This window comes from Staurois parvus, unplaced genomic scaffold (assembly GCF_062004578.1).
Source record: "Staurois parvus isolate SC_StPar_1 unplaced genomic scaffold, SC_StPar_1.0 ptg000066l, whole genome shotgun sequence".
Lineage (NCBI taxonomy): Eukaryota > Metazoa > Chordata > Amphibia > Anura > Ranidae > Staurois > Staurois parvus.
Window position 1 is genome coordinate 11,581,751 of NW_028317862.1, and position 13,250 is coordinate 11,595,000.

Consider the following 13,250-nt stretch of genomic DNA (forward strand, 5'->3'; position numbering starts at 1 on the left):
AGCACTGACTGTGGTCACCCTGCTATCTGAGACAGGCCACCACTTTTCACTGGCCCTTTGCGCAATCCATCTACCATCGGGCTGCTGCTGAATGGGTAGGACAGTGTAGACTCCCAGGGTGGAGACTACATGTGTTGTGTGTCCGCACATTGCAGAGTGTTGCACGCTGGCAATAAAAAAGCTGGGAAAATTATTTGCAGGCAACGTGGACTCAAGGAGAAGCTGCTTTGGCCCCACAACAATGACTAGGCCCAAGGCAGCTGCCCCTTGTGCCCGGAGTTAATGATGGCCCTGGGCACGTAGCTTGGGCAAGAGATAGGATTGTGTTATGGCTTGATACATCTGCTCTGAAAGTGAAGTAATCCAAAGAAAATGAACATTCAAGTAATCCCTGAACAATTATAAAATTTAAGGCGTGGATATTCAAATTCTCATTAGTTGTTGGCCGTCTTTAAACAAACCTTTGCCTAAATAAAAATTGACCTGATAGGGGAAAGTTATTTTGTCAACTAACTTGCTACATTTTATCAGTTTACTGAACAATTTGTTTTCGATGCTTTACAGGAAACACATGAATTTTAAAAATCGAATTAAAAGAAAAAAAAAAGTATGAGACCAAACACTGGCAAAGTGACCAGATACGAAAGCGCTTAAAGCTTGTTAGCAATTGTTGTCCATATTTTTCACCAGAATTCTCCAAAATTTGAATCTTATAACAACTAGCTTTAAGGGAGATTTACACAGTACAGTAATGTGTAACCATCAACAAGGAATTTCTTTAAAAAAACAATTTGTAACAAAGTCACCTCTCCAGATACACAGGCCTTTTCTATAAAGTGACACTAAACAATATCCATGTTCTCCATAAATATTCCATACACACCTAAGACTTAATGGCTCTGTTTTTTTTTGTGCTCATCTACCTCCTTGTGAGCTTCCGAACCTCTCCTAGCCGCCCCAACCTCTCCTAGCCACCCCCCCCCCCTCCCCTTTTCCTTTATTTGGAACGAGTGGTGCACATTCTAAGCACACTACACATCCCATGGTCAACAATAGCTCCTAGACAATCTCGGAAACAAGAGGGTAAGTGACTTCATAGGTTTTGTTTTTTTTAGTTAATACATACTTTGTTTTCCCTTTTAAACCACAGTTTAGTCACTTTAAAAAAAAAAAAATTATCTGAACCTTTACACTAACTTTAAAAACAACAAATACCTGCTCTGTGCAAGGGTTTTGAACAGAGCAGCCCCAATCACCTCTCTTCTTGGGTCCCCGCTGGCACTCCTAGCCCTTTCTCCCCCCCCCCCCCCTGCTGAATGCCCCCAGAGCACGCTGCTCCCAAGGCACCCCCCCCCCTACACACACACACACACACACTTTCCTCACTGGCTGTGATTGACTGTCTCAGCCAACAAGGACAGAAAGGCCAAGGACAGCTTTTGCCCCATGCACATCACTGGATCAGGTGAATATGGGAGGGCTGCACACTGAAGGGTTTTTTTTTATCTTCATGCATAGAATGAATAAAGGTAAAATAAAACTTTAGCCTTTAGAACCACTTTAAGTATGACCTATGGTAATTCTCGTCTCATCACATGAAACCCCTATGTACTTGCTGCTTTTCTCAATACATAACACTATGATTACAAAGCCAGAGATGATCAGGTCCTAATGGGCTACATGCAAGGCTCCTTCCTCAGACTGGTCCCAAGAGGCATGGGTTGCATGACCACACCAACTAAAAAAAGTGCCAACTAAAAAAAAAAAAAAAAAAAAAAAAGTATGCCCACCTTTTTTCTAATAAAGGTTTAGGTAAGATAAGTAGCGGGGTAAGGGGGTGGGGCTTGCTGGGGCAGATGGGACTGTTTTAAGCATAGTTGGGGTTAAGTTAGAATTCTAGAATTTTATTTTAACAAAGGACTTTTTCTGCTTTACAAAACACTAACAAGTGCATGTTAATTAAAAGCTGAACTCCGATTTTTCATTCAGCCTTGCTCAGTTGTACAGGCTCTTCTGTACTAGAGTTACACACTGACCTTTACACAGTGTGCAGTAGACGCTCCAAAAATTGAGCCTGCTGTGTACTGGCTGGAGGACATCTAGTTCTTTCCTCCCTAGCCTTACTGTTCCTGGCCTACTCCATTCATTCAACAGATTTCAGTTCTTTCTATCATAGAGGCTCAGCTCAAACACATAGGTATTATTTATTGCAGTGAAAAGGCAGTATGCCTAGGAATGCCCACCCCTCCAAACTGACATCTAACCATCAAAAACGTATTATATTTGCGTTACTTCTCCCAAGAGCCAGCACACTCCTTGCATGAAGGCTAGAGGCAACTGAGAAAAACACTGAGGCAAGATGCGGTTTTCAGAAACTTGATTCTGCACTCTCCAGCCTTAGTAAATAAACCCCAAAAGTGACTTCAGCAATAAAAAAAATAAATAAATTACCTGCCTTGACAAAACTTACTTTGGCACGCCTGTAACATGACCCTGTCTGCCCTTACACAACACCTTAACCACATTCGGGCTGCCCGCCCGCAATGTACTGCAGACGGGCGGCAGCTACAGGACCATCGACGTAGTCATAAGTCACTGGGTCTTTTACCCTACACCTCCCCCCACATCTGCTGTGTCCGAATGAGAATCCCGGTAAATCGGGATCACGACATATAAAAAAAAAAAAAGAAATTTGATTGCCCCTATTAACCCTTTGATCAGCCCCTCACCCAGCCAGTGCCATTAGTACAAGGTCAGTATAAAGAATTTTCACTGATCATTGTATTATTGCCACTAGTGACATCAGGGTCAGTTAGCGCCCCTCCCAGCCAGGGTCAGCCAGCGTTAGATTGCCCGCAAATTATCGCACTTATACTATAGGCTGATCACCGCCATTACTAGTATACTGTTTGTACGGATCAATATATTGATCACAAATTGAACTATACTAGTGCCTCCTTTGTATAGTGTCCTCAAAAATGCAGTGTTCACAGGATCAGCCCCGTTCACTGTCAGCACTAGCGTTCAGCCCCTCCGCTGTTCTTCATGGAATATTTGTATCAGTTGATTGTGGGTCAAAGCAATTTATATGCACAACAATACATCGCTGCCCACCCAAATTCTGCTCTTGCCAGACAATTTGCATCGAAACCTATCAGTTTATGAATTTTAAACTTTTTTGGCACAAACCCTCAACATGGGCGTTACAAAAAAGAATGAATTGCGGTCATATTGGTCCACAGACCTGATTCATCATATGCCCGTGTTCTCTGCGGTTACATATATGCCCAACATGGACCAGCAACGTACTTGTACGTCAATGGACTGAGTAATTATACCGGGATGATGCCTGCAACTACAGGCATCATCCTGGTATCATTTTTTTCAGCTGGCGGTCAGCTTTCATGTGAAAACAATCCTAGCCGCTAATTAGCCACTGGATCGTTTTTACAAGCAGCAGGAAGGGACTCCCCCACCCCTTCCGTAGTTTTCTTGGGCTCTAACCATCCCACCAGGGAGCCCAAAAATGCAGCCGATAGTTCCTCTGGCTAATAGACCTGATCGGAGACTGGAATGCCTCCAATCATTTCTATGGTCTAAGCGACCGGAAGCTGCGAGCATTTCATCATTTCCATTTTGCCGGATATCGTCAGCTCCATTTTAAAAATCGGGAAAGCATCTGATCACACTGATCTTGGTGTGATCAGATGCTTTAAAGGCAGAGGAGAAATATAGAGTCTAATAGACCCCCGAGTTCTCAGAAAAGAATACCTGTCACTGCCTATTGCTATCACAGGGGATATTAACATTCCCTATGACAGGGCTTGAAAAAGCCGCTCGCCAAATGCGAGGAGAAATTCTCTAGCGGTGAGCACAGGTGACAGAGCAGCTGCGCTCCAAGCCTCATTGTGAAGCAAAGTTCCGGTTTGCGGCTTCTGCGGCACCGCCGCTGAGGGGACAGGTGCAGGAGAGGTCCGCTCTCCTCCGCTGAGAGGAGATACCCTCTCCACTGCCACGGGGGACTCAAGAAGTACTGTATACATGTCATATCACTATAATGGAGTACAGTCGAGCTAGGATATACATTACTGTACACCGTTTTATATTTTGGACTCTTTTATTCTAAAGAAAAATTTAATTTCATAAGCTTTAAGGGGGCGGGGTTGGAGGCAGGGCTGGGGGTGGACCTGGGCAAGGTTGGGTGGGGCAACTGGTGGAGAGTAAGGTTTGTGCCTGGCTAGTAGGTCTAGACTCGAAATTTTAAGCCCTACCCTATGAGAATAAAAGTGATAGAAAAAAAAGAAAGAAAGATAGATAAAATGTAAAAATAATAAAGGCATTTTAAAAAAAAATTTCACCCCAACCCCTATGCAAGTGTCGGTCCCATGGTGGTACGTGAACAGAGACTGCACCACGCAGGTGAGGTATCACCAAAAATGTAAGATTAAGGGCAGTAACTCTAGTACTAGACCTCCTGTGTAAATCTAAAGTGGTGAGCTGTAAAGGATTTTAAAGCGTCACCGATGGATATTTCAAATTTACGTAATTAGTCGCCATTGCACGGGCGTGCGCAATTGTAAAGCATGTCATGTTTGGTATCTATATACTCGACGTAACATCTTTAAACTTTTACCAAAAATTGCGGTATTATATTTCATTCACTTTGTAGTAAAAAAATAAAATGTTCCATGGACTCAACATGTCTAAGCACATTCCTTGGGATGTCTACTTTCCAAAAAAGGGTAATTTGGGAGTTTTTGTACTGCCCTGGCATTTTAAAATCTCAAGAAAATGTGACAGGCAGTCAGAAAGTAAAAGCTGCATACATTCCAGTATATATACACACAACATAGTTTGTAGACGCTATAAAACTTTCACAAAAAATTTATATACATGTATTGGGATTTAATTTACCAAAGACATGTACCAGAATACATTTTGGCCTAAATTTATGACCAACTTTGAGTTTACTATATATTTTTGATAACCGAAAGTAAAAAATATCCTTTTTTTTTTCCTTCAAAATGTCTGCTCTAAAAAAACCCATTGGGGATCAAATGCCACCAAAAGAAAGCTCTATTTGTATAAAAAAAAAAGGACATATTTCGTTTGGGTACACTATTGCATGACCACGCAATTACCAGTTGAAACAGTGCAGTGCCAAATAGCAAAAAAAATGGCCTGGTCATTAAGGGGGGTGAATCTTCCGGAGGGCAAGTGGTTAAAGGCATCAAAAAAGGACATTTTACTTGTCCAGCAGGACTTTCAAAAAATAAGCAGCTGTACTACAGAACTTAAGTGCAGAGTGAGTTCCACGAAAGGTCCTCTGAGTCCTACGCAACAGGATATCATCTTATACTTAAGGATAAGTTCACCTTAAGGAGCATGTTACACACATGTAACATGCTCCTATGCACCCACCACCAGTACTCCCCTCTCTGTGACAGAGGGCTGTGGTGGATCTCCCTGCACCCACTGTCATAACTTGTAAACAGTGTGGCTGTGCAGGGCTCCACCCACACACAGCCATGTCATTCATTCACAGTTTTCTGTGAAAAAGTAGAATACAAGTGCTGTCAGCCATTGCAGCTGATAGCTTGTAGTTCTCAATGAACTGTGAGGGTGCTGGTGGGTGCTCTTGTAGTTCATTGATTCTTTCTGCCGTCCAGTAACTGCCTGCCCATATGAGAGTTACAGGCAGAGAGCTTACTGAGAGTCTGCAGGACCCTGGCATTGCACCCACGATCTGCTGTTAGCTGGTGCAATGCTTTACAGGCTGCAATGTAAAAAAAAAAAAAAAAAATGCACTTTATTAATACTAATAATAAATGCACCTGCAAAAAAGATGTGCAATGATTTTTCTTTTTTAATAGGTGAACTTGGCCTTTCAAGTATAATTTAATTTTCCTGGTTGTCTTCGGCTTCAAAATGTTTCAAGTCACCAATCTGAACAAGCAGATTAGAAAGGGACAGGGATGTTAAAACTCGCACTTTGTTACCAGATCATATGTCCAGGTCAGCAACTAAAACGAATTAAAAAAACACTGGATTAGGATGACAGCCAGGCACCTACCATTTCTGAAGGAGCGTTCAGCAATACCAGCCGCCATATTCCATTTATAGGTTTGCTTTAAAAAAACTATCTAAAAGTTTGCTGACAAAACACATTTTATATCACAGCGGTCAGCCCCAGCCTATACACCACGTATCAGCTGTACAAAACTGCTACAGCAATAATGAAAAAAAAATTTGGATTCAGACACGGTTCACACTAGCCGACTCCAAAGTTTGGAGTATGACTGAGTAAAACTTTGATCAGACTTCACGCTCTATGGATCTAAGTCGCACCATTTTAAAACGGGTGCCATTGGATATCAAAGTTGCATGACAAGTCAGAGCCATTCTTTTCAAAGTCACATGAAAACCGTGTGAAAGGAGCTTCAGTTCCACTGAAGTTTTTTTTTTTTTTTTTTTTTTTTTTTATTAATTAAAATGCAGCAGCCAGTTGCAAGAATCGTCTTTACCATTTACCCGTCTCAATATCCCATCACTTAACTCACTGGAAACAACGAACGTCACAATGGCCAGGAAATGACTGGGCTATAATACTATACAGCACACATGTTTATATTTCCATCTACAAGACACTAGACAAGGATATAGGTAATGGAACTCAACACCTATAAAACATTTGAGTCGTTCACATGCACTTCCTGGTCCATGCAATGTAACATAGACCAGCCTATGTATAATTGATGCTAATCTTACATTACACATCAGTAGAATACATTGCTTGACCTTACTAACAACCCAGATCCTCCTAATTCATTTACCCAGCTGTGATGACTGCTTATACTCCCATTCATATCCTGTATTTTTAATGACTGACAGATTTCATGAGCTCAACAGTATCACAGGAGTCTGCTAGAATTACATTTTTTGTTACCTAGGAAAGAAAAGCTAAACTTTTTTTTTTTGTACATTTTAGGAGAGGTTGCCAGTGTGATGCCAATTCTTCCTTACTAAGGCACTCCAGCCTTGTAGTAAAAATTGAGGTTTGTTCGCAGTGCCACTTTTTTGTTCTAATAAAAAAACAAAAAACCTAAATACACACATAAAATACATACATACTGTATATGAGAACCTTCTACCTGCTAAAGGGCTATATTCCTGTCCATTCATTCTTGATGTATACACAGCCAAGTCTGACAGCACAGCCGGCCTAGAGACCGGACTTTACTCTGCTGCAGTTAAGTGCTGGCCCTACCTGTGAGTGGACTGTGAAGGATCACACCAACATATTCCAATGCATAAAACATCGAAGTACAAATGTTTTTTTTTTTTGTTTTCAAACTAAGCATTTACAATCACTTTAATGATTGTTAAGCAGTTGGTTAGAAAGCTTGCTGTTCTAACAGAACGTTTATTCAACAGGTACCAGGTGCACACCCGATGCCTTTGATTGAGATCTCAGACAGTGTAGATCACAAGCAAAATGCACAGAGCTAATCAGAGCAGTTCTGTGCCCTGTGTTAGCTGTGAACCAATCTCAAGGATTACGTGTGTAAACACTGGCTGTGATAAGCAGCTGGCCCTCCCCTTCTTCAAAAAAAGGGCTCTGTGTGAGAGGAAGGAGGAAATTTTGGGTACCTAAAAGGAGATATAAAAAAAAGAATATGTTTTTGACTAAATTTATGAAAAACTATATCAAAATAGTTTTTTTCCCCTATATAGTAAAAATATAAATTGTGATTAAATGCCACCAAAGGAAAGCTCTATAAAAGTCTAAAAAAAAGTTTATATAAAATTCATTAGGGCACAGTTTTGCCAGACTGAGCAACAATCAGTCAAAGTATCACAGCATTGAAAACTGAAAGTTGCCCTAGAATGGAAGTGGGTGCAATATGTTGGTACTGAGGTGGGTAATTACTACATACCCACATGAACTGGTACTTTTTTCCCAATAAGCCTGGAGTTCAGCTTTAATTTGACCCAAGCTCCATATTTTGTCTAATATACCACATGCAAATGACTGAAAGATCTCAAATCAGAGACTACCTACCTAGTGCTGCATTCCTGGTTTGCAATCAAATCCTGATGAAGTACTGCGTCTGTTGTGTGCATAGATTATAATGGGTGGTCAGTCAATTTGACAGGAATCTATGAGCAGTCTATGCAGTGACAAGCAAATGAGTACAGCATAATCTGCTGGTTTGGATTCAGAAGTAAAAAAAAAAAGCTGATAGCAGTACCAGTCAGGTGCCTGGAAACAAGGCTTTGCTCTCGGCTAAGGTCTCTTATCACATATTTATATTTGGTGAGGAGCAAAACGTGGGGCAGCCTGAAGTATAATTTGGTTTGACAGTTCTGTGAACCCCATTCTCAAATGTTAATTTAAATATAAGTGAACGGTCTTGTTCAGATAGATACAGAGGCCGAAAATGCTAAAAGTTTCATGGAGAAAACATTGCTCCAAGCTCTCTTCAGTGTTGAGCACAAGATGAAAATCCTGGCAATTGCTTGCAGGGCCTCTGTTGAAGAGGCCATAGCTACACTGGCATTTTCAGCATGAGAGAAAAAGTTGGCATTCATGCTGGATATGTCATGGAAACTAAAAGCAGATAACGTGACTAGTTTAACACATACAAGTAGTACGGCCAGTCAACAGAAAAAAACATTAATGGGCAAGTAAAGAATGTGCAGTGGTCAAGTAGTTCACACTTCACCTGGCAGCACTAGGGTTGTCCATTCTAATCCCAACCACAGCAATACCTGCTTGGAGTTTGCATGTTCTCCCTGTGCATGCATAGGATTCCTCCGGGTACTCAGGTTTCCTCCTACACTCCAAAGACATACTGGTAGGATGATTGACTCCTGTCTAAATTGGCCCCAGTATGTGTATGTATGAATGTGAGTTAGGGACCTTAGATTGTAAGTTCCTTAGGGACTGATGTGAATGTACAATGTGCTGTGTAAATTTCCAGCTCTGTATAAGTAACTAACAAAAATTAAATAAATTGGTTTCAGTAATGCCCAATAATCAATAGGATGTGTGCTGATGAAATATACAAGTGTACAAGGGAGGCAGAAAATGAGCCCCAACCTTGTTCTTCAAAATGAACCATAGTGTCTCTATGATATTGAGGTCCAGCGAATGCGGCGCCCAGGGAAAGTAAGAGACTTCATCTGCGTGCTCAGCAAACCACGGTTTGACAACACTAGCTGTGTGAAATGGAGCATTATCATCTTTATAAATGGTGCTCTTTTTTGAAGAATGACTGCACCATGGGGTGCACATGGTGGGACAAAGTTTGTGCATAGTCGCTGGCAGTGACTTTCAAGGTGATGTTGGGGCCTTCAGAATCCAAAGATATGGTTGCCCAAGCCATGACTGTGCCACCACCATGCTTTACTGTTGGCAGAAGACCGTCCTGCTGGTAAGCATGAGACTGTTTGCCACAAGTAAACACGTCTGGTGGTTGGGAACAGTGTGAAACTTGAGTCATCTGACTATATTACAGGCTTCCATTGATTGAAAGACTACAATTTATGGGTGTTGCACCATTCTCTCCTCGCCTAGGCATTATTAGTAACTAGAGGTTTGTCAATTGCAGTGTATCTGTGAATGTTTTGCTTATGGAGTGCCCTCCATAGTTTTTGTGGACACATGCTTTGGAAGACTGAGTGAGCTCTGCAGTCACTTTTGCAGTGGTTGTTTTCTTATTTTGGGTCACAATCCTGTGCAATGTTCTTTTGTCTCCTTTGGTCAGTTGACCAGGTCAGCCGTGCTTATACTTATCAAGCAATGTTTTGTCCAGAAACTGTATATGCCTTACCTTTTATACTGTACCTCACGACACTGCAAATAAATTGGCAACTCTAGTCACAGACGCACCAGCTAAGCGAGCACCAACAATTTGCCCTCTTTGAAAGTCAGTAAGCTCTGACGTGACTCTGTATTACTATCAGTGCACGCAGTGAAAGGCAAAAGTGGGGGTTCCCACATGTTAGCTCCGTGTCTCATCACAAAGCGGAAACAAAAGAATGTTACTTCATTTCCACTTTCAATGCAAAATATGTAGTCACTTTCAGCCCTGCAAATCATGTAGTGTTTCCATATTTTTGACCAACCCCTGTAGTTTTGTACCATTTTAACAAGAGTGTCACAAGACTTCAAAGTACACAGAAGGGATCCTCATCACTTCTTCCCCAGGATCAGACCATACAGTACAGACTACAGAGCAGAGAGAACTGTACATTTGATGGAGGAAAGACACTTTCCACATGTTTCTTTCCTAAAAATTTGCAGTGACTAGGAGATCCAATAGTGTGGTTGGTAGCAAGTGGATGAAGAGGACAACCAAGCACAGAAACAGGGATGAGTAATCTCCTCAACAAGTAACTAATGCCGCCACCGGATGAAGTGATGCACAGGTCAAAGTAGCAGATAAGGCAAAATATTTAATTAGAATTTATAGGAAAGAATTCATTATTATCAGTGTTGCAATGCTCCTTTGTGCCTTAAAAGGCCGTGCTTTAAAAGGCGCCAAGATGGAAGAGGGTTTCTTAACAAGGACCCATCATGTATTGCTGAATAGTATCTTGCATAACACATCCTATTGGTCTAGCCTTCTTGTTATACCCTACTTACACGGAGTAAGCTTGCAATTCTTTTTCTGCACAACTCTTAACACCGCTCTGCTGAATTTCTGCTGCAGTGACACCTTACAACCTAACATCATTAGGCATGCCATTCAATATTGGCAGTCCTAAATACAGCAGTGGTTGGGCTGTATGGCAATTCATGGTAAAGCATTACTGTGTATTGTTGTGTGCCACATCGGAAAAAAATATTGCCCCTTTTTGTCTACTTTGGTGCATTTTGGTTCAAAATTAATGGCCTTCCTCAAAACAAACATGGATTAGCACAAGGCACCAAAGCGACTAAATCTAAATAGGTTTCACAAATTAATACAAATCACAGAAGTCTGTATCTTATTTTGCATCATGACTCGTCCGCTCTCATTTTTACCAAACCTACCCAAATACAACTGCAAATGGCACATTAGAACCTGCCTTGAAAATGCAATGCAAAACTCATATGGCAAGTACGGCATTTATTACAACTCCATCAGTATATGAAGAATGATCATTTCCAAACACCATATAACATTAAATCATCACCAAGGTCTGCAGAAAGAATACAAGTGAGATAAAGTGCAGCCAGGCTTCTTACCAATTGCTGTTGTTGCAGCAGATCGCTGATGGTATGGTGAGCCTGCTCCAGCTTACTGCTGGACTCATCATTCTGCTGTTTCATGGTGGCCAGCTCCCGTTTTATGAGGTAGTTTTCCTCTGCCTCCTGGGCCCTTGTCACTTGTCCCTTTGGACATAATTTTAAGGTTTTTGAGCAATCCAGATGAAAATGGAAAAATAGCTTTCTGAGGGCATGTGCAAACAATTAACTCACAGCAAAGCATACGCCTAAAATGCATATGTTAGTACACACAGCGGGGCAGGCGTTTTGTAGGACAATTTACAGGCTATTGTCTGGGATAAATTTGATACTTTGCAGATCATTATAAAGGCCATAGTCTATTCCGAAAAGCACAAACTGCATTTTATTTCCCAAAATAGGTTGTTTTAGATCTTGCCTTTATGTAAAATGACGCATATAAATGCCTCATAAAAAGCTTCCATTTATACTCCCAGCATCACAGAAGATCTCAGTGAACATCCCACACACTGTTTCATAAACCCTATGCTTCTTTAATCATCAATGACAATAAAATAATGGATTAGGGCTAGAACTAAAGTGTGAGGCCAGTCTTGACTAGGTTACAATAATTGGGACACACACACGACAAATGAATAAATGGAATGTGTAGACCACCAAACAAATGCATAAAGTAGCGAATCTCAGTTGTCTACGAACAGTGCTTTTGGGAGGTAGCATTATGCATCAAAAAGTAATGCAATATTCAAAAATAAATAAAAAAAAAATATATATATATATATATATATATATATATATATATATATATATTTATTTATTTTCCCCAGCATCAGCAGCAGTTCCCAGCTGCATTAGATTGCCTAAACAGCCTTAATTATGATTCTAGTTTCAAACTAAAATACGTTTGCATACTTAACTACATTATCAAAATACAAAATGACTGCCCTTCTGTGTGCAAGTAGAGGCTGTGTACTAAACCCCTCAGAAGCTTTTACAATTAAACTTACAGACATCAATTCTGGACTGCATTATTGGAGCTTGTTCAATAACTAAAAATGGAGCAAGCATAATGAAGATGAGATTTGTCATTCCAATTTGGTTTTAGTTCATGCAAAATGATCAAGCTTGGATCATGCAATGCAGTTAGTTTTTATGATCATTTCAGAAAAATGTTAATTAGTTGAACCAATAGTTTTATTCAAATGATTTAAAAGGGAATGGGGAGGTTAGAAACATTGGATTAGGGCAGCGTGCAGTTCACCATGATTCTGCGTTAACATATTAATACTGTTACTCTATTTTACAATTAGCGGGGGTAAGATAGTTTACTTAGATGCATGTAAAAATAAGGCATGCATCACCCCAGAGCAAAAAAACAAAAAAACATTAAAATATTGTACCATCTAGGGTCTGGGTATTACTGAGGATAAAATGTAATGACAATACCTGAATCAATCTATCTGCCAAGGATGCACTTTCCTATGAAAAAGGAAAAATTCAGAAAGAATTTCAGAAAAGACAGATGAAAAATAAAGTGACAAGAAAATAAAATCAGGTGTGTAGTGTCAGTATGTCTCCTACCTCCTTTGAATACAGCAAGAGACCAAGTATAGCTACTGAAAGTTTAAAAATGACAACAAAAAGGATGAACAATTTATATGTTTGCCAAAAATCCTATTGGATATCCTTAATGTAATTTCTGATTTCCCCCCTCATACAATGCCGCACATCAGGAATTTCCCCCTCTTTCTTTTTTTCAATACAGACAGGTTTACCTGCCAATGTTTTTCCTTAGTATTCAGTAAAAAGCCTCAATTCTGCAGTACAGCCATTCTAAAACATAAAGGGGGGGGGGGGGGGGGGGTTGAAAATTTTTAAGATTGATGTTTTAAGCTACAAAAACTGTTGCTGAAATTAGCAGTACAAAAATCATTTGGTATTGTTTACCAAGTATATCTTTGATATTCGTTATACTTTTATTAGCCCAAAAAAGCAAAGATTTTAAAGAATAGTT

General features: G+C 40.4%; 1 protein-coding gene across 4 annotated transcripts in view; it reads right to left on the bottom strand.

The window, feature by feature from the left end:
• Nucleotides 1-13,250, bottom strand: part of EVI5 (ecotropic viral integration site 5) — a 263,815-nt gene that overhangs the window by 115,035 nt on the left and 135,530 nt on the right. For 2 of the 4 annotated variants that reach the window (XM_089668943.1, XM_089668946.1), the window contains exons 12-13: nt 12,683-12,715; nt 11,237-11,383 (exon numbers count right to left, since the gene is read on the bottom strand). The exons of 1 other annotated variant lie outside the window; for it this stretch is intronic. In XM_089668943.1, coding sequence (XP_089525069.1) covers nt 11,237-11,383; nt 12,683-12,715 — 180 coding nt within the window. The remainder of the gene's footprint in view (nt 1-11,236; nt 11,384-12,682; nt 12,716-13,250) is intronic. One more of the 4 variants, XM_089668944.1, reaches the window with a different exon arrangement.